The 27,098-nt window shown below is 43.0% G+C and overlaps 1 protein-coding gene across 2 annotated transcripts in view; it reads right to left on the bottom strand.

Moving 5' to 3' along the window:
• The window catches only part of CACNA2D2 (calcium voltage-gated channel auxiliary subunit alpha2delta 2), a 1,044,533-nt gene that overhangs the window by 426,765 nt on the left and 590,670 nt on the right, over nucleotides 1–27,098 (bottom strand). For both annotated transcript variants that reach the window (XR_009761453.1, XM_061617858.1), the window contains exon 4: nucleotides 16,157–16,216. Coding sequence is in view for 1 of the 2 variants with exons in the window: in XM_061617858.1 (XP_061473842.1) it covers nucleotides 16,157–16,216 (60 nt within the window). In the remaining variant the exon portion in view is untranslated. The remainder of the gene's footprint in view (nucleotides 1–16,156; nucleotides 16,217–27,098) is intronic.

Consider the following 27,098-nt stretch of genomic DNA (forward strand, 5'->3'; position numbering starts at 1 on the left):
TCATGTTAGTCACAGCCATGTCCTCCCCCTTTTTTGCTGCTGGGTTGAGAATGAGATCATTGTTAATGTCTTCTCCCACAACAATAGACCTCCCTAGGAGCAGTAAGCATGAAAAGAGAAGAGTCTTCTCAGTGGCTGACTTCCTTTCACTCTGATTGGCTCGGATCAGCAGAAAAGGACAAAGAAGCTTGTTAGAAGACTCTTCTCATTGGCTAGCAGGCTCCCCTTTCATGCTGATCGGCTTGTAGGATTCTGGAGACACAGGGACCCTGCTTCCCCAAAAGTAAGGGGTCTAAGACTCCCCAAGACCCCGGACAACTGCACCCCTGATTATAACAACAATCTTTAAAAACAGATCCAGGGAGGATCCTGGAAATTACAGGCTAGTTAGCTTAACATCTGTTCCAGGAAAACTGGTGGAAAGTATAGAGCATACCTAGAAATTTGCTAAAATATATTTCACCCCTCACTATTTTATTTTGTGCAAACTGAGACACGCCTTATGTCCACTGGAGGCTATTCTGCAGAATAGTCAGTGCTATAATTCTACAATTGTTTTTTGAGGTTTTTTAGTGTAAATTATGCAAAGTGTTGCTGTACTTGACATACTTATAGAAACAGAAGTAAAAGAAAATTATTTACTATAGGAAACGTTACTAAAATGCAAAGTAAATCAAACAAATTTACAATGACTATCTAAGATATGTCAACTGTCTTAATATTGTTGCTTCCTCCCTGCTAAAACAAGATCAGCACAGCACATGTCTTGTTTCTGTTATTTGGGCTGATAGCAGGTGTTGCCACCACTCACCATATGCTCAGAGGCACATGTTACCCAGTTCTTCCAAGCTACATAGGAAGTGGATTGGAGTGAAAGACCAACCCAAACTGTGTTTGCATTTGTACAAATTTGTAGGGCAGTACAATATCTCAGAGAGGAAGTCAGGTTTCCTGCCCCCCTGGTGCATTCACTATCGCTGTTATGTGCTTTCAAGTTGATTATGACTTATGGCAACACTATGAATCAGCAACCTCCAGTAGCATCTGTTATAAACCAACCTGTTCAGATCTTTTCAGGTCTGTGGCTTCCTTTATCGGATCAATCCATCTCTTGTTTGGTCTTCCTCTTTTTCTACTCCCTTCTGTTTTTCCCAGCATTATTGTCTTTTCTAGTGAAATCATGTCTTCTCATTATGTGTCCAAGTATAACCTCAGTTTCATCATTTTAGCTTCAAGTGATAGTTCTGGTTTAATTTGTTCTAACACCTAATTATCTGTCTTTGTCGCGGTCCATGGTATGTACAACGCTCTCCTCCAATACCACATTTCAAATGAGTAGTCCTGCTTTTGTGCTTTCCTCTTTAACTTTCATCAGTATTCGTTTCAAATCATTACTGGTTTCTTCTAGTAGTATGGTATTGTCTGCGTATCTTAAATTATTGATATTTCTCCCTCCAATTTTCACACCTTCATCTTGGTCCAATCCCGCTTTCTGTATGATACGTTCTGTGTAAAGATTAAACAAACAGGGTGATAAAATATACCCGTCTTGCACCCTTTGTGATGGGGAACCAATCAGTTTCTCCAAGCATTCCATAGTTTGCCCAATTTCCCTGCTTTTTAAAGTTTGATAGAAATATATGTTGGCTATAGATACATTATATCCTTACTGAAACGATTTTTTGCGCCTATTGGTGAATTTCTCAGCTTTTTAATCTGGCAGGGAAATAGGATCCTGTGCAAGTTTGCTGAGAATGGACTGATCATTTGCATGCTTATTAAGTTCAATGAGATTTACTTCCCTCATGTTGAGGATAGGTGAAACTGACCATGGGGGGATGGGGAGGGGAGGAGGAGGAGGAGAAGGAGGAAGGGCAAAGAGGAAGAGAGGGATGGGAGCAGGTTGGAAGCGGATGGGATGAGCAGAGCAGGTTTGATCATTTGCATGCTTATTGAGTTCAGAGGGATTTATTCCCATGCACCAATGCTTAGGATAGGTGAAACTGACCATGGGGAGGCAGAGAAGAGGGAGGGAGGATTGAATTGGGCAGGGGAGGGGGAAGAAGGAAGGGAGGGGAGAAAGAGAGAATGGGGAAGGGGGAGGAGACACGAAGGAGAGGGGGAGGGGAAAAGCAGGTCCGAGGAATTGCACGCTTATTGAGTTCAATGGGATTTACCCCATGCAGTCATGCTTAGAATAAGTAAAACTACCATGGAGGAGGAGGAGGGGACGGAGAGGGAAGAAGGAAGGGAGGAGAAGAAGGGGGAGCTTGAAGGAGGAGGGAGGGGATGGGGAGGGAGGGGTGAAGGAAGGGGTTGGAAAAGGGCAAAAGGGAAGGGGTAGGAGGGAGGAGGAGGGGAGGGCAGGTTCAATAATTTGCATGCTTATTGAGTTCAATGGGATTTACTCGTGTACAATCATACTTAGGAAAGAAGAAACTGACCTGGAGGAAGGGAAGCAAGGGGGGAGTAGGGAAAAGGGGGAGAGAAGGGGAGGAAGAGGAGGGGTAGGGAGGAAGGTGGAGGGGAGGAGATTGGGTGGGTGGGCATTGGGCAGAGGGAAAGGCCCTTTCCTTTCCAAAAGGAAAACATTGTGAATAGTATCATTGTTTTTCAGGCTTTCCTCCACCTTTTTATTTACACACATGTAGCCTCCCACCCAAATTTAAACCAAAGTTGTCCCTGGGCACATCCACACCAGACCTTTATTTCACTTTAGACAGTCATGGCTTCCCCCAAAGAATCCTGGGGGAAGGGTGCTGAGAATTGCTAGGAGAGGCCCTATTCCCCTCACAGAGCTACTATTCCCAGAACAGAGGCTGGCTGTTAAACCACTCTGGCCACTGGAGCTTTGTCAGGGGAACAGGAGTCCCCTAACAAGTCTCAGCACCCATCACAAACTACACTTCCCAGGATTCTTTAGGGGAAGCCATGACTGTCTAAAGTGAAATAAAGGTCCGGTGTGGGTGTAGCCACCTGATTAGGCAAGCCAAACCAAACAGCTGTGAGACTGGCTTTTAGAACACTGACTTACTGAGTATGCCTGACGTTATAATATTCAATGTTAAATTTCTTAAATTAATTAAAAATCAGCCAGGCATTTTTTAACCTTTAAACTGCAGAAGATGAAGGTCAGGGTATGAGGCAAGGTCAGTAACAGGATTACAGGTACTCTGTGAACATGACTGATTTTTAATTAATTTCAACAAATTAGGAGACTACTGACATAAAAGTCCAACAGCAGTCTGGATTTTTTTTCCTCTTGTTTTACACTTTGAAGTCTCAATTCTCTCTGACTATTTTGTGTATCACCATGAAAACTTAGAGAGTTGTTAAGCAAGCATTTCGGAGTTCAGGAGTATACGTTTTCTAAAGTTTTGTTTTGATATGAGCTTATGGGAAGCAACAAAATGGCACAGGGGTATTTTTAATTTACCATGTGGAATGTGAAAAATCCATGCTGGGTATAGTATACACCCACTGTCGTGGCTGTATAATATTCTTTCCGATGTATGGTGACCAGAACATTAACCAGTATTTCAAATGTGGTCATACTATGGATTTGCGTAGCTGCATTATGATAGTGGCAGATTTATTTTCAATTTCTTTTGTAATGATCCTACTCACAGCTGTATACGTGAAGTTGGATTTTTTTTTTTGCCCCAATGTGCATCACTTTAAATTTACTTACATTGAATAGTGATTGTAATTGCATTGCCTGTTTCCCCAGTTTGGATAACAGATGCATTCATATAAGCCTAATGTGTACATCAGAATTCCCTCTTGTTTTTGTTTAATTTTGTATAATTCATTTGATACAAGTATCAAAACATACAACAGTTAAAAATATACCCCATATAAATAGCCACCTTTCTGTAAGATAAAATACATCTACATTGAGCAGAATATTACCCTCTATATGGGGTTTAAACATTCAAATTGGCTGTTTTATATACAGAAAGGCTTGGAACCCTAATCACAGATCTTTCTCTGTGCAGAAAGAGCACAGAGCAATTTAAAAAAAGAATGGAATGTTTTTAAAAGCACAGCTATAAATACAAGGTAGATCTTGGGATCTGTACATACTCCTACTAAATGCCATTGTGTTGTTTTATACAGTTCTCTCCAAACAATGGGCTCACAGCAAAATGACTTCCAGGTCCAAAAAGGAAAGCCCAAAATTCTGGAGAAATTTCCATTTGTAGATCCTTTCTCAATTTTGCAGATATTAATGCAGTATTGATGTGTTTGTATGTATGTATTTAATTTGTATACCACTTTATATTTCAAAAAATCTCAAAGTGGTTTACATTTCAACAAAAATCAATATAAATTCTACATTCAATGCAGTTGCTAATAATAACAACAATAATCCACATTTTAAGTAACATAATTGAGCAATAAATCTCTAAACAATGTACATAAAATAAAAACAAAGCGAATCATATACAAAACGAAAGTATGGCCGTTATAAAATACATCTAAAATTCACATGAATATTACTAAAAATGTATTCTCACATCTAATAATGCAGATCAGGAATTTTAAAAAATCCTGTATATCCTGTTAGTTGTCTTGCATTGTATTTTTAACATGGCTGTAAACGACTTGCAGGGAAGGATCCATTCTGGTGGGGGGGTGTCTGGTGAAGATGCAGAGATAGCAAGGAGGAAGAACAACATCAGGAGCCATAAAGAGTTGGCAATGGGACCTCTGCTGGGATGTGGATCTTAGCATGTGCCCAACTATGCCGATCCCTAATGCTAGCCCTCAGGTCTTCCAGAGCTTTTCTTTAGAAACTTGAAGCTGACCATAGAGTGATTGGTTGCTTCATAAAAGACATTGCTTCCTGTGCAGCAGAAAAATGCTTACTCATTTTGCACAAAGTATCTGAAAACTGCCTGAAGTGGGGAGGGTTTATCAGTTTTTCACTAGTATAGCTGACATGATTGCCTCTTTATTTGCTGATACTACTTTGCTCCACTTTCTGTATTGCTTGATTGTAGAATTGCCAACTCTTAGAATAAAAAAATGAACAAGGGTGGGTGGGGCCCAGCTTCTTTCTGGGGGGAGGGGTGCAGGTTCTGGGGGCAGAGCTAAGTATGGAAGCTGTCCATCCGCCTAAAGTGTATAACTGTATTGTTGGGTCCATATGCACCACAGATGGGAGGAAGTTCTAGATGGGCAACCATCACTGAAAAGGCCCTGTCTCTTATGCTGCTAACCAAATTGATCTCACTGGCAGGCCTATGACCAGAGTTTCCAAAGTATTGTTGCGCACCTCCCCAATCCCCGAGTGGTGAGATTTCAGGGGTCCCTGCACTTGTCCAGGGTTTGGTTTCCTTTGCGAAGGTCAGTGAAGACTGTGGTGTCTTTATGAAATATGGTTTACTTATTTACACACATTCCAACCTGAGCTTAGGATGGAGGGGTTCAAGGCATCAGCAGTCCAATATTCAGCTTTTTCATCAGTGTTACAGGAGGCATCCTAAAGCCATCGTACAGACAGACAGCCTCTCTGTCTGCTTCCAGTTCCCAGCCGTTCTCTCGACACACTCTAAAACACACTCAAAGTACAAATTTCTGCTAACCGCCAGGAGGGGGCAGGAGGGGGAGAGGCTCTCCTGCAGAGTTTAAATGACAAAAGGATCTTCCTGGCCCATTCACCAGTTGCTGGGCACTTGAAAGACTCATTAGCAAACTGGCCACTCTATTAGCTTAACAAAAGAAACTCATCTAGCCAGTAGAGCCAGCCCCTCCTCCAAGGCACAGGATTCCAAATCAGAGGCTGGAAGGAGACTCACAGGAATCATCCACTCCAACCCCCAAATTCACAACACTACCCCCTTCCCTGAGAAAGGTCTGTCCCAGACCTGCAAACAAACAACAGAATAACAGCTTATCCTACAAGGAAATAACAGATACAGGTTAGTAAGACATTGAAATATACATCATTAAAAACATAGTCATATTACAGTCTCATTTCCACACAAGTACAAAAACAATCCATCCCTTTACAGCAAGTTTTCAAATAACTGCTCTCTCTTTAGGCTTCCTCTTCTTTCTTGGAGCCCCCAGTCACAGTTCTGCATCCAAACCGCTTACCCAGTCCTCATAACTTGGCAGTGCCCAAGATAGTGAGTTTCTGGCATGTTTAAGCAATATTACAGCCTCAGTGCTGGAGCTCCTTTGTCTTGCATTGTGCCACTGCAGCACAGCAGCCCTCAAGCAGTTATACACACACCCACAATCCAACAGTCACAGAATAGTAAATCTTAACATTAAAACCTTATTGCAAAAACCTATCAACATAATTCCAAAAAAATAATTAAACAGCTCATATCCCCATAAGCATGCAAGAAGCACAAATCAACAGCATTAATACTAAAACCATCAGAAGAATTCCTACAGCAAATCAGTACACAGTCCCATATGCACAACCCCCACCCCCAAACCATGCGGTTGCCCACATGGCCCTTTGTCTTGAGGCTTCATGGAGTTCCCAGTCCAAGTTGATCCCTGCTGCTGCTGCCTGCAGGGTCTTGGGACTCCTCTCCAGGAACAGATTTGTTTCCTCATCAGCACACGGCAGGCTGTAGCCATTTTCCTCCCTCTCTCTACTCTGGGAAAAGTCTTTAAGCCAGTCCACTTCATCTCCTGCCCCAAACTCCAAATCAAAGTCCTGCCACAAGTCTTTATCTGGGGGCATCTTCTTCAGGACTAGCTGGCCTAGCTCACCCAGGTTGGCAGAAAGAAATCTTCTCTGTTCTCCCTCACAATCTCCAGTGTGAAACATGGGCCCAAACAGAGGCAGGTAACCCTCCCAGTGTCTCTTGCCCTCCAAACTCACAGGGTGCTGGGTGCCTCTCACTGCTGGAATTTGCTCAGGGACTGCACCCATCATAGGAGCTGCATCCCACCCTATAAGGCCATTATGGGGCACCCAAGGGGCAAAGTCACGTGGGGTTTTTATCTCACCCATCTCTGCAGGTGCTGGGAGCTCCTCTTGGACTTGCACCCCCACCTCAGGCTTCTTCTCCTGCACTTTTTCTTGCACAGCCATTTCTCCAGGCGCTGGCAGCTCCTTTTGCACACACGGCTCCAACTTTTCCTCCTGCACTTTCTCTTCCACAGCTGGCACACACGGGGCGAAGAAATCTATCGACAGCTGCCCTTCTCCAGCCTCTAGTTCACCTTTCTCCAAGGCCTTTTCTTCCTCCTTCACTACTTCTTTAACAGCAGGCACACAGGGAGCAGAGAAATCTATCAGCAGCATCTCTTCTCCAGCCTCTACTCCACTTTCTTCCAAGGCCTCTTCCTCTTTATTTTCCAGCCTGTCCTCCTTCAACTCTTGGGGCTTCACTTCCAGCTTTCTGCTGTCTCCCCCCCCCCTCCGGGCAGGCTTCTGGACAATCAAAGCTGCTGCTTCTTCCTCTGCTACTGACTGCAACTCCTCACAGTCCAAACCCTCCAGCCGCCCATCCACTTTCTGGATCTCTTCAGCCACTCCAGTCTTGGTGTTCTGAATGCAGTTGGACTCCGGGGTCACTCTCGACCCCTTGTAGCAGCTGATCAGGCAGGGCTCTTACCTCCTCACATGGGGTCTCACTTTCCTCTCCCAAGAAGCTTCCAATCATCTCCCCCATTCATTGTCAGTGCTCCCATTCCTCTTGGCACTCTCTTTGCCTTTGCTGCTGGTCCTCCCTTTGCTGCTGGAACATCAGTCTTAGCTGTTCCAGGATTGCTGTTTCTTCCTCCATTTTGACTCAGGCACACCTTGCTCCCAATGCTTCTTCCAAGAAACTCAATCTCACTTCTCACACCAGTGTTGCGCGCCTCCCCAATCTCCGAGTGGTGCGGTTTCAGGGGTCCCTGCACTCATCCAGGGTTTGGTTTCCTTTGCGAAGAAGGTCAGCGGAGACTGTGGTGTCTTTATGAAATATGGTTTCTTTATTTACACACGTTCCAACCTGAGCTTAGGATGGAGGGGTTCAAGGCATCAGCAGTCCAATATTCAGCCTTTCCATCAGTGTTACAGGAGGCATCCTAAAGCCATCGTGCAGACAGACAGCCTCTCTGCCTGCCTCCAGTTCCCAGTCGTTCTCTCAACACACACTAAAACACACTCAAAGCACAAACTTCTGCTAGTCGCCAGGAGGGGGGGATGTTCTCCTGCAGAGTTTAAATGACAAAAGGATCTTCCTGGCCCATTCACCAGTTGCTGGGCACTTGAACGACCCATTAGCAAATTGGCCACTCTATTAGCTTAACAAAAGAAACCCATCTAGCCAGCAGAGCCAACCCATCCCCCAAGCCACAGGATTCCAAATCAGAGGCTGGAAGGGGCCTCACAGGGATCATCCATTCCAACCCCCAAATTCACAACAGTATTAAGATATAATATACTTTAGAAGAAAATTCTCTGTGTCTGGACTCCCTGTACTGCAAACTCTGGCTAACAAAGAAGAAAGGACAATCCTTTTCTCCTTATTTTATCTGGTTGATATTTTCGTTGATGTGGTTTTAAAGCTGATACATATGTTAGAATAGTTGTTGTAGCATGCTACAAACTGTATATGTGTGCTGAGCTACAAGCATGGAGAATTATGAAGACAGACTGAAAAGACTGGGTTTGCTGAGCTTTAAAAGAAAGAGAACTAAGTGGCAACATCACATGATAAGATATATGAAGTTATTAATGACAGTGAGAAGGAAAATAATGGTTCACCCTACCTCATAAGAATATAAGTATATTCGAACTGTGTCCAGATATCATGGAAATGCTAAATGATGTTTTAGTGACACGTGAATGTCTAGGCTCCTTATCCTGGGTTTGCATGCTCCTCAGACTCCCACATGGCCTGGAGGAGGAATTCAAAAGCTTCTGCTTTTGGTTAACCACACTTTGCTATGTTGTCTGGACCCAGAACTGTTGCTGATGTTAACATGGTTAGGTTAAACAAGCCAGTTTCAAAAATCATGGTTTGAAGCTGGCTGGTTTGAAACCAATTATAGTTAATGTTAACCACAGTTTGTTGGTCTGAATGACATAACAAACTGTGGTTAAACAAAAGTAGAAACAAGGGGGAGGGCATAAGCAAACTCTCTAATCTGGATGCAACCTCTAATTAGCATGACTCATTAAAATGAATATAGTTACTGATTTGATTCAAAGCAACAAATTCCAAACTGATGCAAGGAGATGACTTCCCGGTCTGCATGTGCAATGAAAGAATGGAATGTCCTAGCAATGTGACTGAAGTAAAGAACTGAGCATGGTTCACTGCGTGGATGAGACGATGGTGTCGGGTGGAAGGGTTTGGATTTGTTAGGCACTGGGGAACATTTTGGGACAAGCCGGGCCTGTACAAAAGGGACGGGCTCCACTTGAACCAGAATGGAACCAGACTGCTGGCACTTAAAATTAAAAAGGTGGCAGAGCAGCTTTTAAACTGACTGAGGGGGGAAACCCGACAGGAGCTGAGAAAGGTCCGGTTCAGAATAAACCTCCCCCCTGGGATAAAAACCAAAGAAATGATGAAATTTTAAAAGGGGTAGGCCTAGAAGTAGGCATTGTGAGAGCAGGGGCACAGGATACAAATTCAGAAGAGCAAAATTACCACAGGCCTAACCACAAGTGCCAAAGACACTTGAAGAGAGACACTGCTTACAAGTGCCTGTACGCTAATGCTAGGAGCCTCTGAACCAAGATGGGAGAACTGGAGTACTTGGTCTTACAGGAGAGCATTGATATAGTGAGCATAATGGAGACCTGGTGGAATGGAGAAAACCAGTGGGATATGGTTATCCCTGGATATAAACTATATCGGAAGGACAGGGAAGGACGTATTGGTGGCGGAGTCGCTCTATACGTGAAAGAAGGCATTGAATCCAGCAAGCTTGAAACCCCAAAAGAGGCAGACTCCTCCACAGAATCGTTGTGGGTGGTGATACCATGCCCCAGGAGGGACTTAATACTGGGAACGATCTATCGTCCCCCTGATCAAAATGCTCAGGGAGACCTTGAGATGAGATATGAAATTGAGGAAGCATCCAAACTAGGAAATGTGGTAGTAATGGGTGGATAAGGAATTGGTTAAGAAGCAGAAAGCAGAGAGGAGGAATAAACGGACAGTTCTCCCAATGGAGGGCTGTAGAAAGTGGAGTCCCTCAGGGATCGGTATTGGGACCTGTACTTTTCAACTTGTTCATTAATGACCTAGAATTAGGAGTGAGCAGTGAAGTGGCCAAGTTTGCTGATGACACTAAATTGTTCAGGGTTGTTAAAACAAAAAGGGATTGCGAAGAGCTCCAAAAAGACCTCTCCAAACTGAGTGAATGGGCAGAAAAATGGCAAATGCTATTCAATATAAACAAGTGTAAAATTATGCATATTGGAGCAAAAAATCTGAATTTCACATATACGCTCATGGGGTCTGAACTGGCGGTGACCAACCAGGAGAGAGACCTCGGGGTTGTAGTGGACAGCACGATGAAAATGTCGACCCAGTGTGCGGCAGCTGTGAAAAAGGCAAATTCCATGCTAGCGATAATTAGGAAAGGTATTGAAAATAAAACAGCCGATATCATAATGCCGTTGTATAAATCTATGGTGTGGCCACATTTGGAATACTGTGTACAGTTCTGGTCGCCTCATCTCAAAAAGGATATTCTAGAGTTGGAAAAGGTTCAGAAGAGGGCAACCAGAATGATCAAGGGGATGGAGCGACTCCCTTACGAGGAAAGGTCGCAGCATTTGGGGCTTTTTAGTTTAGAGAAAAGGCGGGTCAGAGGAGACATGATAGAAGTGTATAAAATTATGCATGGCATTGAGAAAGTGGATAGAGAAAAGTTCTTCTCCCTCTCTCATAATACTAGAACTCGTGGACATTCAAAGAAGCTGAATGTTGGAAGATTCAGGACAGACAAAAGGAAGTACTTCTTTACTCAGCGCATAGTTAAACTATGGAATTTGCTCCCACAAGATGCAGTAATGGCCACCAGCTTGGATGGCTTTAAAAGAAGATTAGACAAATTCATGGAGGACAGGGCTATCAATGGCTACTGGCTGTGATGGCTGTGCTCTGCCACCCTAGTCAGAGGCAGCATGCTTCTGAAAACCAGTTGCTGGAAGCCTCAGGAGGGGAGAGTGTTCTTGCACTCGGGTCCTGCTTGCGGGCTTCCCCCGGGCACCTGGTTGGCCACTGTGAGAACAGGATGCTGGACTAGATGGGGCACTGGCCTGATCCAGCAGGCTCTTCTTATGTTCTTATGTTCTTATGAGCAAGTTTCATATAGAGCAGGGGTGAGGAACCTTTTCTGACCCAAGGGCTGCACTGCCTCTTGGACAGCCCTCCAGGGGCTGTATGGAAGGGGTGGGTGTGATGCTTCCTTCCCTGGCTCTCCCTGTCAGGTTCCTACCTGCTCGTGGTTACTGCCTGTCTCTAGGCACCACCAGGGACTCCACCAGTCCAGACCGCACTCTCTTATGGTTTCTCTCCCCGCTCTAGCACAGATCTCAACAGATCCCCCTGCTAGGCAACTACCAGTAACGTCCCAATACTAGTATTACCAGAGACTCTGAATACTGGTATTGTTATTCTCTTCACCACTGCCACCATTTGTTACAGTTCCCCTTCAGCCTTGGTCATTACCTTACCCTCCCTTCTGGTCTGTGAAACCCCAGCCAAGGATCAGGCCTTTGGTAAACCAAATTAAGTATTTATTACAGATAACAAAGCTAACAAGATTAACAAGATTTCTTCTTAAGGCACATAAGCATATGGTTTTACTCAATACTAATCCGAACTCCACCTCCCTCCTTCTTCACGCTCTCCTGGCAAACAACTCTCTCAAACCCCACCAAGCAATCCACTCTTTCTCTTCTCCCCCCAGATTCCACAATTCACCACCTCACATTCACCCAGATTTACCTGTCATCCTTTCATTTATACTGTCAGCCATTTTAAACATTCAGCCAATCATCAAGCATTCTATTGCCCATTCACTCCCCCTCCTCTTTCACTACTTACCATGTATACTCTAAAGAACCAGCACTTACCATATAGTTTACTTTAGATGTTACTGAGTGGGACCTTCTTGCCATTTTTAGAGTTTTGCTGGCAGCTGGAACTGCCTGTGCGCTTCTGAAATGTGTTGAAAATAGCTGAGGACTATAGAGTGTTTGCAGAACGGCAGGAGCAGGTTCAAGCACTGAGGAGGATCCCAGAAGTGCTGTGAGATATTGTGGCTCCCCAAAAAGTGCTAAAATGCTGGTAGGATGGTCCTGCTCAGTCACATCTAAAGTAACAAAATAAAATAATCTGGCACGTGGGGACGTATTGGGGCAGGAAGAAGCTCCACATAGTCATGTCTAAACCAATGGTTCAAACAGGGTGGCAGAGATGAGGGGATGTGGGTGGATGTGCCCAGGCCAAAGGGGCAGGGACTGGGGACAGTGATGTGGTGTGAATCCAAAGGATTAGTGGGCTAGCTTAGGCCGAAGGGCCAGAAGTTCCTCAAGATCGGCACTGTGTTTTGAAACAGGAATAACAAGGTTATCCAGAGTTAATAAATTAAACATACTCAGTTTTGAACAGTGGTACAGCATCTCTTACTTCAGGGCTATAACAAACCTTTCATCACAAGGAATAGAATGGTACCTCAACAGAAAAAGTAAATTTCACACCTGCTCTTCTCAGACACCTTATCCCATCTCTGAATGAAAGAGAAGAAGCATGTATTTCAAGTATTCCTCATTGTGAAGCATAGATCTATTTTTAAAAGCTGTCCCCAGAGATCCCATTCAAAACTGCAGAGGAATAGGTGATGGGTGGGATGTGATTCCAGTAAAGAGCCAACTAATTTATTAAGCTTAAAATTTGAAAGCCAGGTTGCTTTAGCACCACTTGTTATGAACATCTTGTATATTTTAACAATTCATACTAAAAGTAGAATTACCCAACACAGGAAAATAATTTCCTGAAGCAGAGCAATTTGTGACTTTGGCATGCCAACAAAACACTGCAAAAATTCAGATTTATAAACAAAATGCAGAGAAGTCAAACACATGGATAGCAAATCTTGCCTATCGCAAACTGCTGATATTGCTGGCTATGTTAAGGTATCACGTTTGTGGTGATAAAATGTGCAGTGGTAGATGAGTCACCGTGCCCATGAAACTGGTGCAACCACCTTCCCCTCAGTTCCTGTAATAGCAATGGAAGAACTAATCGGAGGGAAATATTTTAATTTGAGTCTTGGAAAATGCAGTCATTCTGTAATAGGAGCACATTTTTAGGAAAGGCCTCTGGATCCTGTGCACTAATGACCAACCACTCTGTATTTATCAAATAAAATGAACCCCTTTTCTTCCCTAAACAGATCTTAGCTTCTGATTTATTAATCAAGATTGGGATGGAAAGATCTGTTCATTTTGGTTCTCTTAGTTTCTCATTTTTCCAGTCTTAAATGTAGTTCTCCGCATTTCTGCAGCAATTTGTGAATTTTTTAAAAAAAATCCTCATGAAAATTCTCCAGCATTTTAGTGAGAATTAGTCCTAATAAACACATTTTGCAAGGCATTTTTTCTGATATAATGCATTTTTCATGTTATTTTCACTCAAATATTAATTTTTATGCACACTTTCCCCTAAAATATACCGTTTTCTACCATTGCTTGGTTGGTGAAAATTTGAATAAGTGCCAATTTTGAAAGATGGCTCTGTTTTGGTTCTCATATTGTTTCGGAAAGTGCGGATTTGATAAATTTGGTTTGAAATGTGAACTGAATCAAATTTCTCGCCCATCCCTAATCTAAACTTTCTTGTCAAGGCAGCCTCTTCAGCTGAGGTGGGGAACCTCTGGCTCATGGACCTCTCCATTGTGCCTGTCAGGCCATTTTAGTCAAGCCACACCCACCTGCCCTTCACCTGATGTCCTATATGACATCGTGTGTGGAGCAGGTAAAGTTGTGGTTGGGCTGCAAAGGGGTTTTCAAGGCTCTTTGAAGCCCTATCAGCTGATTGTCAAGGCTTCAAAGCGCAGTGCAGGGCTCTCTGGAAGCACTGACGATCAACAGCATGGTCACATATCCTTGGGGCTCTTCTGGGTTCCATTCCTGTCTTACTCCCCGCTACACACACACTCTTTACATTTTCCCATCTGCCACAGGCCCTGTCCCTGCCTTCTTTTTCCCCTCCTTCCTTAATAGAAATTTCCATTGTGCCACAAGAGGTCTCAGTGGATTACATATTGCCATTCAGCATGTGTTTCAACCCTTTGTCTTTTCACAAATGATACTCTGGTTGACTCTCAGGTCTCGAAGTCACTCAGGTGTAAAGTTATAACAACAGACTTTAGCAGTGCTCAGAGTGCTTCCCCTTTGATCCTTTAAAGAAGTAAGAGGAATGTCAAGTTACCTCTATAAAAAACAGTGCACTTACTGGAGAAAGCAGAATGACAGGCTGTGGAATGTGTGCTGTGCTGTGGGAGAACAACTGGGGGGATGGGATTCAGTATTTCAAGGTTTTTGCAGTAATCTTTAGCTTTCCACAATCATCCCTTTGTTCTAAATAAGCTTATCAAAAGAGTGTTGTTCTTTTTAAAGAGACAACTAAGTGAAAAACATACTTTCAGCAATACATGCTTTTACTACCACCAAGTCAGGATGTTGATTCTATTGATGAGGGTGTCCCTTAATGTTGAGAGAAAGCTGGATCCAAACTTTATCAAGTCTAACCTCCTTCAGACTCTCCATCCCACACCAGATTAATCCACACATACCAGATAATGGTATTAGCAGGGAGGAAGAATGAATATGACATCTAGTTGGGGTGCTCTGATGCACCCAAAGAGGGGAATGGCTCTTCTGTAGCATTTGCTGGTCAGGATATAAAACCAGACAGAAGGGACAGAAGGACTATTGGTAGATTCCAGAGATGCTCTTAGGTTTTTCAACATATTTGGAAAAACCCATGAATAAAGTAGCATGGTTCTAAGGAAAACAGCTAGCATCAGACGGTTTCCTCTCACACCCTCCTGCAGTCTGTTAGGGTGAGTGGCTCAGCTGGTCTGTTTCTTTGAGAAACTTATTTGCATTAATACCATCCCTGAAAGGAAGAGAGTTTTCCCTTTCTTTTGTCTTCCTGTTAAAATCTGAATGAATTTTCAAGCAGAACACCACAATTTCTTGCTGAGCGTTAGCTCTGCCATAATTACAAAGTCAAATGCAATCATTAAAACAGCAACATTTGCTTGTCACCATCATAGATTGCTCTTCACCTCCTCCTGAACCAACACCAACTGGAATGAGTTGCATCAAATAATACAAAAATGTGAACGCAAAGGGAAATGTCCAACTTCCATTATTCTCTCATATGCAGGAACCACCTTGTCCTCCTCACCCCAACTGAACTGAGTGTACCCTTTCACATAGGGTACCTCTAACCACATAATGCCTCTTGGGCATATTGTTAAAAGGGCAAGGCTGTAAGTCCTCCAGGGAGCTCTCCACAGCAACTCAGACCCATTTTTTTAACTGTTAGCTTGACCTTCACTTTCTGTCTTCTGACTAGCCTTGTTACCTACACGAGTAAATAGAGGCAATCATTGGAAAGGAGAGGGAGCAGGAGCACAGAGGAAGAAGAGAAAGGCTGAAAACCAGTAAAGCAGAGAAGGAAACAGATTGATTTTAAGTACAACATTGTATCCAAACATCTTTTAAAAATTTGGTATCTTAAAAATATTTATCTGTCCTACTTTAGACCATGAATGGTGCATTTATCGTATTTTTAAAGGACATAGACCCATTGGTAAAGTCACCCATCTCTGAAGTGTCTGAAATGTAATATGAGCATTACATTAAACATATATATCCCTAAGAGAAAACCTGTGAACTGCAGTGCAGCCACTGGAATATGAAGACCATTCATAAATCTTCTATCAGACAGAGGTATGTATAGTAGCTCTGACATTAATCACGTTTATTTCATGTTAGTTATGCACATAAAGACCCATTGCATCTGGGTTTTTAAAAGTGTACTTGTGAGGGGTTTGACAGTACATATTAGATTCGAGTACAAGAGAAAGGGAAAGAGGGGCAGGGTTCAGCCCATGACATGGTTACAGGCCACAGAAAAGAGTTCTGGAGGCTTACCTTGATGTTGTCTTGCCAGCGATGGGCTTTCTGAAACTTTTCTGCTGCATCAGCCAGTCTCTGAAAACAGAAGAGAAGAGACAGGGTGAGTCCATAGATGGGTAATGAGGACTGCAATAATGAATGGGGAGTTATTTTAACCCTGTTCTTGTAGTGCATATGGAACCAGCTACATCACTCCTGTGGCTTCTCAGATAGCAAAGCATTTTCAACATCCCAACTAAGGCAGTTCTTGTTATGAAAAGAGATTAATTACAGGTTTATGTGTTCCCATGATCATATTTTGTATGCAGATCTTATCTTGTTTAATTAAAAGTGCAAACTGTTGAGAATCCTTGTATTTTAATTTCTTTTATGAGCTGAATTTCCATTCCTTCATAAGAGAGGTTGGCTTCCATTGGTATGTGTGGGTGAAATTGGGCTGCAATCAGTGATAATTTTGAAATTAAGGCAAAACCTACCCTCTTTTTCTAACACTGAAGTCACTAGTGGGGTCCAGGATTTGGCTTCATCTCAGTAATGCCTGCAATTGCAGCAACTTTATTTCTCTCACAGAATAGAATAGCTCCCACTGGGTTCTATGGGGGAATTTAAATTAGTTTAGTTAGTTAGTTAGCTAGTTAATTGAATTTATGCATCACTTCCCACTACCAAGGAAGTCTAAATGATTTACAAAAGATAAAATGCAGGGGAAAAATACAGAACTAAAAAAATTACAGAATTTCAGGTGGCTGTAGTTTAGGAGAAATCCCAATGTCAGATGAGGGAGACGGGATTTGCTTTTATTTCAACCATAACCTTGCCTATAGAGTTAATGAGTGCCATTTCATTCTTTGTTAGAAAGAGTGTGTCAAGTCCATTTTTTGGAAATCCTGCATTTCATGTGGTTCACAACGGATACATTAACAATAGCAGACCTATACAGGCATTTCTTCCCACAGAATGTGTGAGCAGATGAAGTGCTGTACCAGCTAATGCCCATGCTCAACTACCAGACACTGGATGCTAGGGAAGGTGGACATGTGAGGGTATGGATGGAGGTAGCCAGTAAGGCAGCACACCACACTCACACATTGTTTCTATGCATGAGTAAGAAATGTCTGAATAGGGCTAATGTCATTCTCAGACGTGAACTAGAAATGTGCACCATCTAGAGGAGAAGATGGCAAACTATACCAGAAGCTCTTTGTGGCCACAATATTTGCCTTTCAAGTGACCTGCTGCTGCAACAGCTTCTTGGCAGTGTCATCAGTGAACAGTATTCCAGGCTAAGTGGGGGCAGGAGGCTCATTGATCTGCCAGGCTGCTGACTCAGGTGGTGGTGGTGGTGAAATGGCAAGTGGCTCATAACAGTTGCAACCGATGGCTAGAGGGAAGGCCTGTGGATCCTTAGTTTAGAGCAGCCTTTCCCAACTAGTGGGCCACCAGGTGTTGTTGGACCACAACTCCCATCAGCCTCAACCAGCATTGCCAATGGTCAGGAAAGATGGGAATTGTGGTCCAACAACATCTGGTGGCCCACTAGTTGGGAAAGGCTGGTTTAGAAAGAGGCCTGGTGCAGTAGACCTACCGTGGCTGTGTCCACATGTAACACTTAAATAGAGCTCTTTGTAAGTGACCTGTTGAAATTCTCCACTCTATTTGTGGGCAGAGAAACTGGGGTGTGTGTGTCAAATTTCTCCCAGGGGTGGAGAAATCTCCCAACAGTTTATTGGGGTTGAGCTCATAATTAGCATTGGCAGTAGAACAGTTTCTTTCTTTTTTCCCTAAAGGTTTTTTTTTTTAAATGCTGCAGTTGTAAGTGGCAGAAGCAGCAACTGTGTTGGCAGCCTGGCTACATTTTGCATTCTCCACAATCCCTCAGACCTAATGCCATTCTAGGGCACTGTGTGTGTGTGTGCTTGCGTGTTCCAATGAACCCTGTGAGTGATGCCATCGGGAGTCATGTACTCCTAGCAGGGTCACCCATGGCGGTAAGGTCAAGGGAGAGGAACTAGACAAAGAACCATCCAAGAATGTCCTCAATGGCAGAACAGGCAGAGGATAACAATGTGTATGTTACAACGGCTGTGAAGACGGATGAAGGCTGCAGCAGATAAAAGACTTCCAATCGTTGTGGTACCCATGCCATTGGATCAAAGCCTTTTTCTGTCAAGATTATGTATTGATCTTTGTGCGCCAATCTCCCTACATAAAACAAATTCACGCACAGGCGTCTTCCAAAACAAAACAAAAGTCCCGTGGCAATTGGTGAATGGCAATGCGGGCAGGACTGTGAAATCCAGAACCCCCTAGTCATGGGCCGGTACAGAGTTGTGGATACGGACCCACTGTTAAAAACTTTATCTTGGAAGACAATCTTACTAGTCACGAGTGATCGCCAATGAAATGGTGGTTAGTGGGGAATATTCAGAGAAAATTGTGCAAAGTGGCTGTCTTGTTCTGAGGTGGTTAGAAAAAGAAAAAAAGTATTTGGAGAAATTTCAGTGTAGGTCTACTCTAAAGTATGGTTGAGTGCACTACTCAATGCACAAGCTGGAATGAGGCCAAGCAAAGCCCTAGGCTCATGCATTCCTTTCTTCTTCTTCCAAATGGCTGGGAGAAGGGCTTTGTCAGCATTTAGTTCCAGTTTTGCATAATGTTGTCTTGTGTTGTATGAACCAGAAATCATGCTTCAGTTTAAAAAAAAGCAAGCCATCTTCAAACCATGGGCTATGAAGCTGGCTTGTTTAACTAATCATAGTTAGATCTCTGGTTTCTGGTTCTGACACAACAATGTTGGTGAAGCTGTGTGGGAAGAGGAGAGCAAAGTGGGGAGTGTGTGAGTCCTAGGCTTTGCTCAGGCTGATTCCAGCTTGTGGATGTCATCTTAAACCATGCTTTAGTACAGTGCAAATGATTGCACAATAGATTTCATTGCTTAGCAGGAAGTTACAGGTCACCCACATAGCTAGAACCAAGCCAACATGCTGAATTATTGGTGCAAATACAAGTTCTTGTCTGTACAGGATCACTCACTCTAATTGGGTGGTTACAGGATTTATCAAGGTGGTGATTTTTGTCTGAGGCCTATTTACTTTTCCTTCACTTTGACAGATTATTTTTACACTGCCAATTCAATCTGTGAGGAGAGTTGGTGTGTGCACGCAAAACATCCATCCAGTCGCAATGCACCAGCCATTCATGTGAAGCTGTGAAGGGGCTGAGGAATCAGGTAAGATAACTGAACAAGCTCTTCCTTTAATTACAGGCTGCAGCAAGAACCTCCAGGCTGAGATAGCATTTAAAGACAGCCTGACAAGATCTAATCAAGCGGGATGTTAAATGCAGATGCAAGAGCCATCTTCTTTGCTTAACATGTATGAGATTTACAAAGGGGTGAAACTGAAAAAAAGAAAAAAGAAAATCCAAAGTGATTTTGTGGAGTTTGCCATTCAAGTGATTGCAGAAGCATGCCTCATTACTTAACAGGGAGCCATGGGGCAGGATTTCAGCACTCTCAAGAGCAGTGCATCATCTGTCTGCCAAGGCTCATTTTCCCAGTCCCTTTGGCCATCAGGAGCTTAAAAGGACAGGAAGCTCAAAATTCTCCAAGAAGGTATGGACAATAAATAGTTCTCCTCCCAGGGGTGCAGCACTCACCTATAGCTTTATTTATTCATTTAATATTTATTTCTATACCACCTTCCCAAGGCAGCGTACGACAGAATAAACAACAATAAAACTCACTCGAAAGCTGTACACTACTGAATGCCAAAAAACAAAATACACAGCAGCAGAATATGGAAGAGTCAGCCAAAAACAAGTGATGATAACGTTTCCTCATTATCAGATAAAACAACAGGAAAAATAAAAACTGGGTTTATTTCAAAGCAGCAAACTACTAAGGCAACACTGCTGTTTTTTGACCTTTCAAATAGAAAATTCAAATATTCAAGGTCTGGGCAAGGCATCTTGTGCCTGACAGCAGCTATTTCAAGTAAAGCTAATGGAAACAATTCTCAGCACTGACTCTTGAAAGCTCTTGCTGAAAGGTTTCCGAAATGTGAGAGTGCTTTCCTAATAAGATGGGGAAACCAGGAAACCAATGTTATGTTTGACCCTTCCACTTTTTCCGCTCTTCCCAGCCCTTTCCAAAAATTTAATCTGCCAAATTGTTGCAATTATATTCTCTCTCCCCCCCCTCTTGCTAATTTTCTTGCAAACATTTGGTTCTGCAGAGACATTGATACAGTATTGGGGGATGGTCATGTGAAGTAAGAGGTACATAGCTTGGGGTACTACTCCTTTATCCAGTCCTGTCACTAGAGGCCCAGGTGGCCTCAGTGGTAAGAAATACAAACTCCTTATGCTCCGGTGAATGTTACACTATTTGCCAAAGAGCTCAGACGTTTTTCTTCTGATCAGGACTGCACTGAGGGATTTGGACATTGTACACCTGTACCTTGAATTAGGCCTGGAAGCACACAGGCAGGCAACATGGTGCTTTTAAGATGAGTGGTTTATGGTCTCATTTCCCTGCCACATCAAAAGCTAGGCAGCCACCTTCTGCATCAGCTGCAGTTTCCAGACTGTCTTCAAGGGTCACACCATGCAGAGTGCACTGGAATAGTCTAATCATGAGATTACTAAAGCATGGGTTACTGAAATCAGGCTATCCCAGTTCATGAACTGGTGAACCAACCATAGCTGAGAATAGGCAGATCTAAGCACTGGTGTCTGCAGGATTTTGGGAGTGTGGGTGGGAGAGTAAAACATTGAAAGTGAGGAGCAGGGTAGTTTCTCTCTCTCACACAAATGAGAATAATGCCAGTACATTTTGCCTCATATCTCAGGTTCTACAAATGCAAGAAATCGACTCTTTTTAGAAATGAAAGCTGGGGATCAAAAATTATAGTTCATCCATTCTGGTGGATGCCTATGAATCTAAGGATGAGGGATTTGTAGAGCTAAGGCTCTTTCTTGAGAGTGCAAAATGAGCACCAAACCTGCCTGTGCATGATAGTTGTGCTGCCCATAATTTAAGGTCAGCTGTCACAAGGAGGGTTTGGGTATCTCTTGGTCCTTGAGTAAGTTTACAAGTACCGGGGAGGGGGAGAGCTCCTGGGTCTAGAGTTCTAGTGTAGCATACAGCTCTAGTGTAGCCAAAGCACCAATAGCAAGACACAGTACGCATGAGTAGGGATCTCCGAGTATATTATCTACACCTTGACACAGGAATTTTCTCCTAGATGTGGTACCACAGCACTTTCTGGAGGACTATCTGATAAAACATTTTAAAAAAATAATTTTAAAAAAAGTTTACATATTGTGAGGTATGGACGGACTAACTGAAATTGCTGCCATATAGAAAATGCCCTTTCCTTATCTGCTGTCCAGAAAAACACACTGTCTCCATTGTGTGCTAAAGCTCTAGAGAGTCATGTGAATTCTGCCTCAAATACTTCAAAATCTTTCTTTGACACCCAAACCAGACAATTTATTTTAATTCTTTCCAGGTGCTGCCATTTTGTTATTTGTTGCTCAGCTGAATGCAAATGTATATGGAAGCATTTCAAAGGCAGCCCAGGGCAGATAGGAAAGTTCCCCATAATCCCATTCACTACAGCATAAGAAATTTGAAGGGGAAGGGGAAGAGAAAGAAATTAAAGTACAGAGAATTGATTTGTATAATGAAATTGCTGAGAAGCTGCAGTGGTTGTTTTTTTTTAAATTAAGCCGGTAGGTGTGAATATACAGAGGCCAGAGACTTCCAGGGGGATCAATCTTGCATCAGCAAGTAAATTAAAAAGAGAAAGCAAACTAACTGACAGCCCCTTTCTGGCACTAGTCAGTTTCTACTTCAATTGAGGGAGGGGAATGCTGTCAGGTCAAGAGAATAATTGCGACTGTGCTTACTGGGCCAACCTTGCCCTTGGAGAGTTCAGAGGTCAATGAGTGAGGGCAAATACATTTATGTCACAAGGGTGTGGATTAGGGAAGGCCATTTTGAAAAGCTTGAGGGCGAAAGAGAGGGTGGAGAGCCTGCAGGGCTAGCCCCTTTATTTATTTTTTGTCAAGCACTTATTACTATCTATATATTTTCTGGTTTAAGAAATGCAGTGGGGATTGTTCTTTGCTTCTGGGGACCCCTCCCCATCCCTTATTTAAGTTCCATGGCAAGTACTTAAGGCCCTGGTTTGAACATCAGGTGTTCTAAGTGCTCATATTACACCAATGTCGCACATGACTGGACTGGGGCTGGAAACAAAGCCCTATGAGGAGAGACTGAAAGAACTAGGCATGTTTAGCCTGGAGAAGAGAAGACTGAGGGGAGATATGATAGCACTCTTCAAGTACATGAAAGGCTGTCACACAGAGGAGGGCCAGGATCTCTTCTCAATTGTCCCAGAGTGCAGGACACGGAATAATGGGCTCAAGTTGCAGGAAGACAGATTTCGACTGAACGTCAGGAAAAACCTCCTAACGGTTGCCATACAACAATGGAACCAATTACCTAGAGAGGTAGTGGACTCTCTGACACTGGAGGCATTCAAGAGGCAGCTGGACAGCCATCTGTCAGGAATGCTTTGATTTGGATTCCTGCATTGAGCAGGGGGTTGGACTTGATGGTCTTGTAGGCCCCTTCCAACTCTACTATTCTATGATTCTATGAGCATGGTTTAATTTGATTACTGTTTTCTTAGGATATTCATGAGAAAGACAGTCGTCGTCATTCTGTTGCCCTTAGCACAGGTACTCAGTACAACCACAACTGCATTGTTTTACTGCAAATTGTATAAACTGAGAGACTGCCTGGGAACCACATGTATGCCACCTTGGGTTTCTATGATGAAAAAAAGGCAGAGTATAAATGTAAGAAAAAATAATATCTCATTTATACACACACTCACACATGCTTGGGCATGAATAAAATACTTGCACAGTATTTTATCCAGGGCTCTATAGCTAATCCACACAATGAGCAGGAAATTAGCCGTGAGTCTACTAAGATAAACATCTCTCAAGAAATCTACTTAACACATTACTGAATCAGACCTCCCTGAAATTTACTGCAGGTTTGGACATTTACTGCAGGTTTGGACACAGTGGGATCCTGACTGCCAGCAATGACAAAAAAGGCAGACACAATTCTAATATTGCCAAAATATATTCATACCTCATCTATTACACAGACTTCATGCAACTTGTGGTTTACCAAGCCAAATGTGCCGGACTAATTACGTTATGATCTGTCAAATAGTTTCCCCCAGTTCCAAACAGAGGTTTACTGAGCCCCTGGTATCCTTTTATAAATGGTTGCTGCATCATATTTCACTTGATGAATTAAGCTGTGCAGTATATGGTCTAGGCCAGCCTTTCCCAACTAGTGGGCCACCAGATGTTGTTGGACCACAATTCCCATCTTTCCTGACCATTGGCAATGCTGGCTGAGGCTGATAGGAGTTGTGGTCCAACAACATCTGTTGGCCCACTAGTTGGGAAAGGCTGCTCTAGGCAATTCTTTTCTCTGGACCAGGGGTGTAGTCGTCCAAGGTCTTGGGGAGTCTTATACCCCTTACTTTTTGGGGATCAGGGTCCCTGTGTCCCGCAAGTCAATCAAAGGGAAGTGTGTTAGCCACTGAGAAGAACCTTCTAACATGCTTCCTTGTCCTTTCTTGCTGATTGGAGCCAATCAGACTGAAAGGAGGTGAGTGAGCCACTGAGAAGACTCTTCTCATTAGCTAACACACTTGTAACACTCCCCTGTCATGCTCATTGGCTCCTAGGAATGTCTGTTGTTGTGGGAGAATGCACACAGGGGAAGGACTGAGAAGTGTGGAGATGATGACGGCCAGCAAGCAAGCAAGTGGGGGGCATGGCTGTGAGAGGGTGTGGCGTGACTATCATGAAGGGACCCTGTGCTTCTGGATGTGCCACTACACTACTGCTCTGGACAGGGCACCTTGCCCACCCACCAATCCTATCTCACTTTCCTCTTCCAATTCAGACCACAGTGTACAGAACATGCAGCAAAGGTTCCTGCAGAACAGTAACATAAGACATGTCTAAGCACACACATGCAGCAGGAAAAAAAAATCCTGATTCCCAATTGATCAGTCCAATTGATAGTTAGACCCCTTGTATGTGTGTGCAAAACTATTCATGGTACTCTCCAAAAGGAATATTTTGGAGGTGCATCTTATTTATCAGTTTAATTTCATTATATTTATTTCTTGCTTTTCTTCCATCATGGAACCAAAGACAGTCTAATGTGGTTCCCAGGAGATCTCCCATGCCAAACCCAGACTTGAGTAGCTTCAACAAGGTTGACAGCCTCATGTGCCTTCAGACCAATATTTTATCTCAGGTTCTGGCAGTCTCTAATGCCCAGCTGATGGGGGTAGAAAATGACTGCAGATCTTCAAATGATTACTTAACACTCCTGGGTCTCTTTCCATAGATGTCACCACAATCTTTTAATGGGATAGAGGTTACTGGAATTTAGTAACTTGGGACTAAAGTCTATACATTTATTGTTGTTCTTTTTCCCATAGAGCAAAGCCAGCCCATGGTTCCTTCCCACAAGGGAAATTTTATTCAGATACAATAATAGAGCCATGCATGGCAAACTAAAAAGTAATTGGAACCATTATGAATTAACAAGTAACACGAGATGTGAGAATAGTGATAACATTGCTGTTGAATTAGTAATTGATAATGTTAATAAGCAAAATATTCTGCATTAAGCTGAAAATGATCATTGGTTAGTTAGTTTTTTTAAAAGACTGATCAGGAACCATTTCACATCTGCTAAATACTTTCCCTTTCCTGGTCCATTCAGTCTCAAATCTCAGCAATATGCATGGTTTTGGGGTAGTTTGGGTTCTGACTATGATTTATCCAAGTATTTCAATTTATTTTAACAATAAGAAAATGAAGAAAGACTGCCTAGAAAGGTTTCCCAAAAGATTTTTGTCAAGTAGCATCAAGATAAATTGTAGGTGTGGGGACTGTGCAACTCAGTGTTAACTTCACGCACAAAAAGATAACAGCAATTAACACTGGTCAACAGATTAAACAATTAATTAAAAGGTTTCTATACTGCTTTTCAATGTCATTTCCCAATATAATGCAGAAAATATTAAAGCAAAACAAAAAGAATCAAAACAATTCTTTAAAAGTCAACTAAAAATTTCAAAAATCAAACCAAAATATATTAAAAAATAAAATAGCAGAGCAGAAGTGTCCTAATAAATGAGCTACCAAAGGTGGATCAAAAAAGACAGTCTTAACTTGCCTCCATAAGGATAACAAAGAGGAAGCTAGATGAGTTCAATGGGATTTACTCCCCTGCAGTCATGGTTAAGATAGGTAAAAATGACCATAGGGGAGGAGGGGGAAGGGGAGAGGAAAGGGAAGGAGAAGGAGGTGATTGGAAGGGGATGGGGGAGGTAGGGGCAAAGGATAGGAAGGGAAAGGGCAAGAGGGAGGGAATAGGAGGGGAAGGAAGGTTTTATCATTTGCATGCTTTTTTCAATGAGATTTACTTCTGTGCAATCATGCTTAGGATAGGTGAAACTAATCTGGGGGAGGGGCAGGGAGGGGAGGAGATTGGGTGGGTGGGCATTGGGCAGAGGGAAAGCCTCCTTCCTTTCCAAAAGGAAAACATTCTGAACAGTATGATCATTTTTCAGGGTTTCCCCCACTTTTTTATTCTACAGCAGGTTCATGTAGTCTCCCACCCAAATTTAAACCAAAGCTGTCCCTGGCAACATTCACACCAGAACTTTATTTCACTTTAGACAGTCATGGCTTCTCCCAAAGAATCCTGGGAAGTGTATGGTCAGTTTTACCTATGCTCACCATGGTTGCATTGGAGTAAATCCCATTGAACTCAATAAGCATGCAAATGATCAGATCTGCCTTTCTCCTCCTTCCCCTCTCATCTCCCTTCCTCCTCCCCTCTTCCTTTTTCCTCATCCCCTGCTCACTCCAGCCTTCGCTCCCTCCTCCCCCCCATGGTCAGTTTTATATATCCTATGCATGATTGTATGGGAGTAAATCCCAGTGAACTCAATAAGCATGCAAATGATCAATCCATTCTCAGCAAACTTGCGCAGGATCCTATTTCTTACCACCCAGATTAAAAATCAGAGAAATTCACTAATAGTACAGCAACCTAAAGATCAACCCAAATTGTGTTTGCATTTTTACAAATTTGTAGGGCAGTACAATATCTGAGAGAGGAGGTCAGGTCTCCTGCTTCCCTGGTGCATTCACTATAGCTGCCCAATTCCCTTGCTTTTTAAAGTTTGATAGAAATATCTGTTGGCTATAGGTACGTTCTTAAACTGCAAGGGTTTTTTTTGTCTATTAGTGAATAATTATGGGTACCAGCTGAACTCATGACTCATTTGGGAATTATCTATATTAACATAAGGGTCCTAACATTCAAGTTTCTGTTCTGGCATGCTCTGGCATGACCAAAAGAGAAAAGCCAGGGCACGGTGTGGCTTGATTCTCAATTACTCCTATGGGGCTATATGGCATAGTTAGCACAGTGTGGAACACAATTAGGAGTGAGGAAAAACCTGTTTCTCACTCTAGAGCAGCCTTTCCCAACCGGTGTGCCTCCAGATGTTGTTGGACCACAACTCCCATCCGCCTCAGCCATTGGCAATGCTGGCTGAGGCTGATGGGAGTTGTGGTCCAATAACATCTGGAGGCACACTGGTTGGGAAAGGCTGCTCTAGAGTCTGGTTTAACCATAGGTAGGCAGCAGCCTTAGCTCCCACACAAATCATGACAAATATCATTCTTCCTACATAATTGGTCTCACTCCAAACCACCCTTTTCATGCCTGTATCACACAAATATTCTCATAGAGAAGCCCACTTCCCTCTGCCAGTTTGATTAAAGCTACGGGTGATGAATATCCCTCTCCCACATTTCTAGAACT

Source organism: Rhineura floridana, chromosome 3, assembly GCF_030035675.1.
Source record: "Rhineura floridana isolate rRhiFlo1 chromosome 3, rRhiFlo1.hap2, whole genome shotgun sequence".
In the NCBI taxonomy this organism is placed as follows: Eukaryota; Metazoa; Chordata; class Lepidosauria; order Squamata; family Rhineuridae; genus Rhineura; species Rhineura floridana.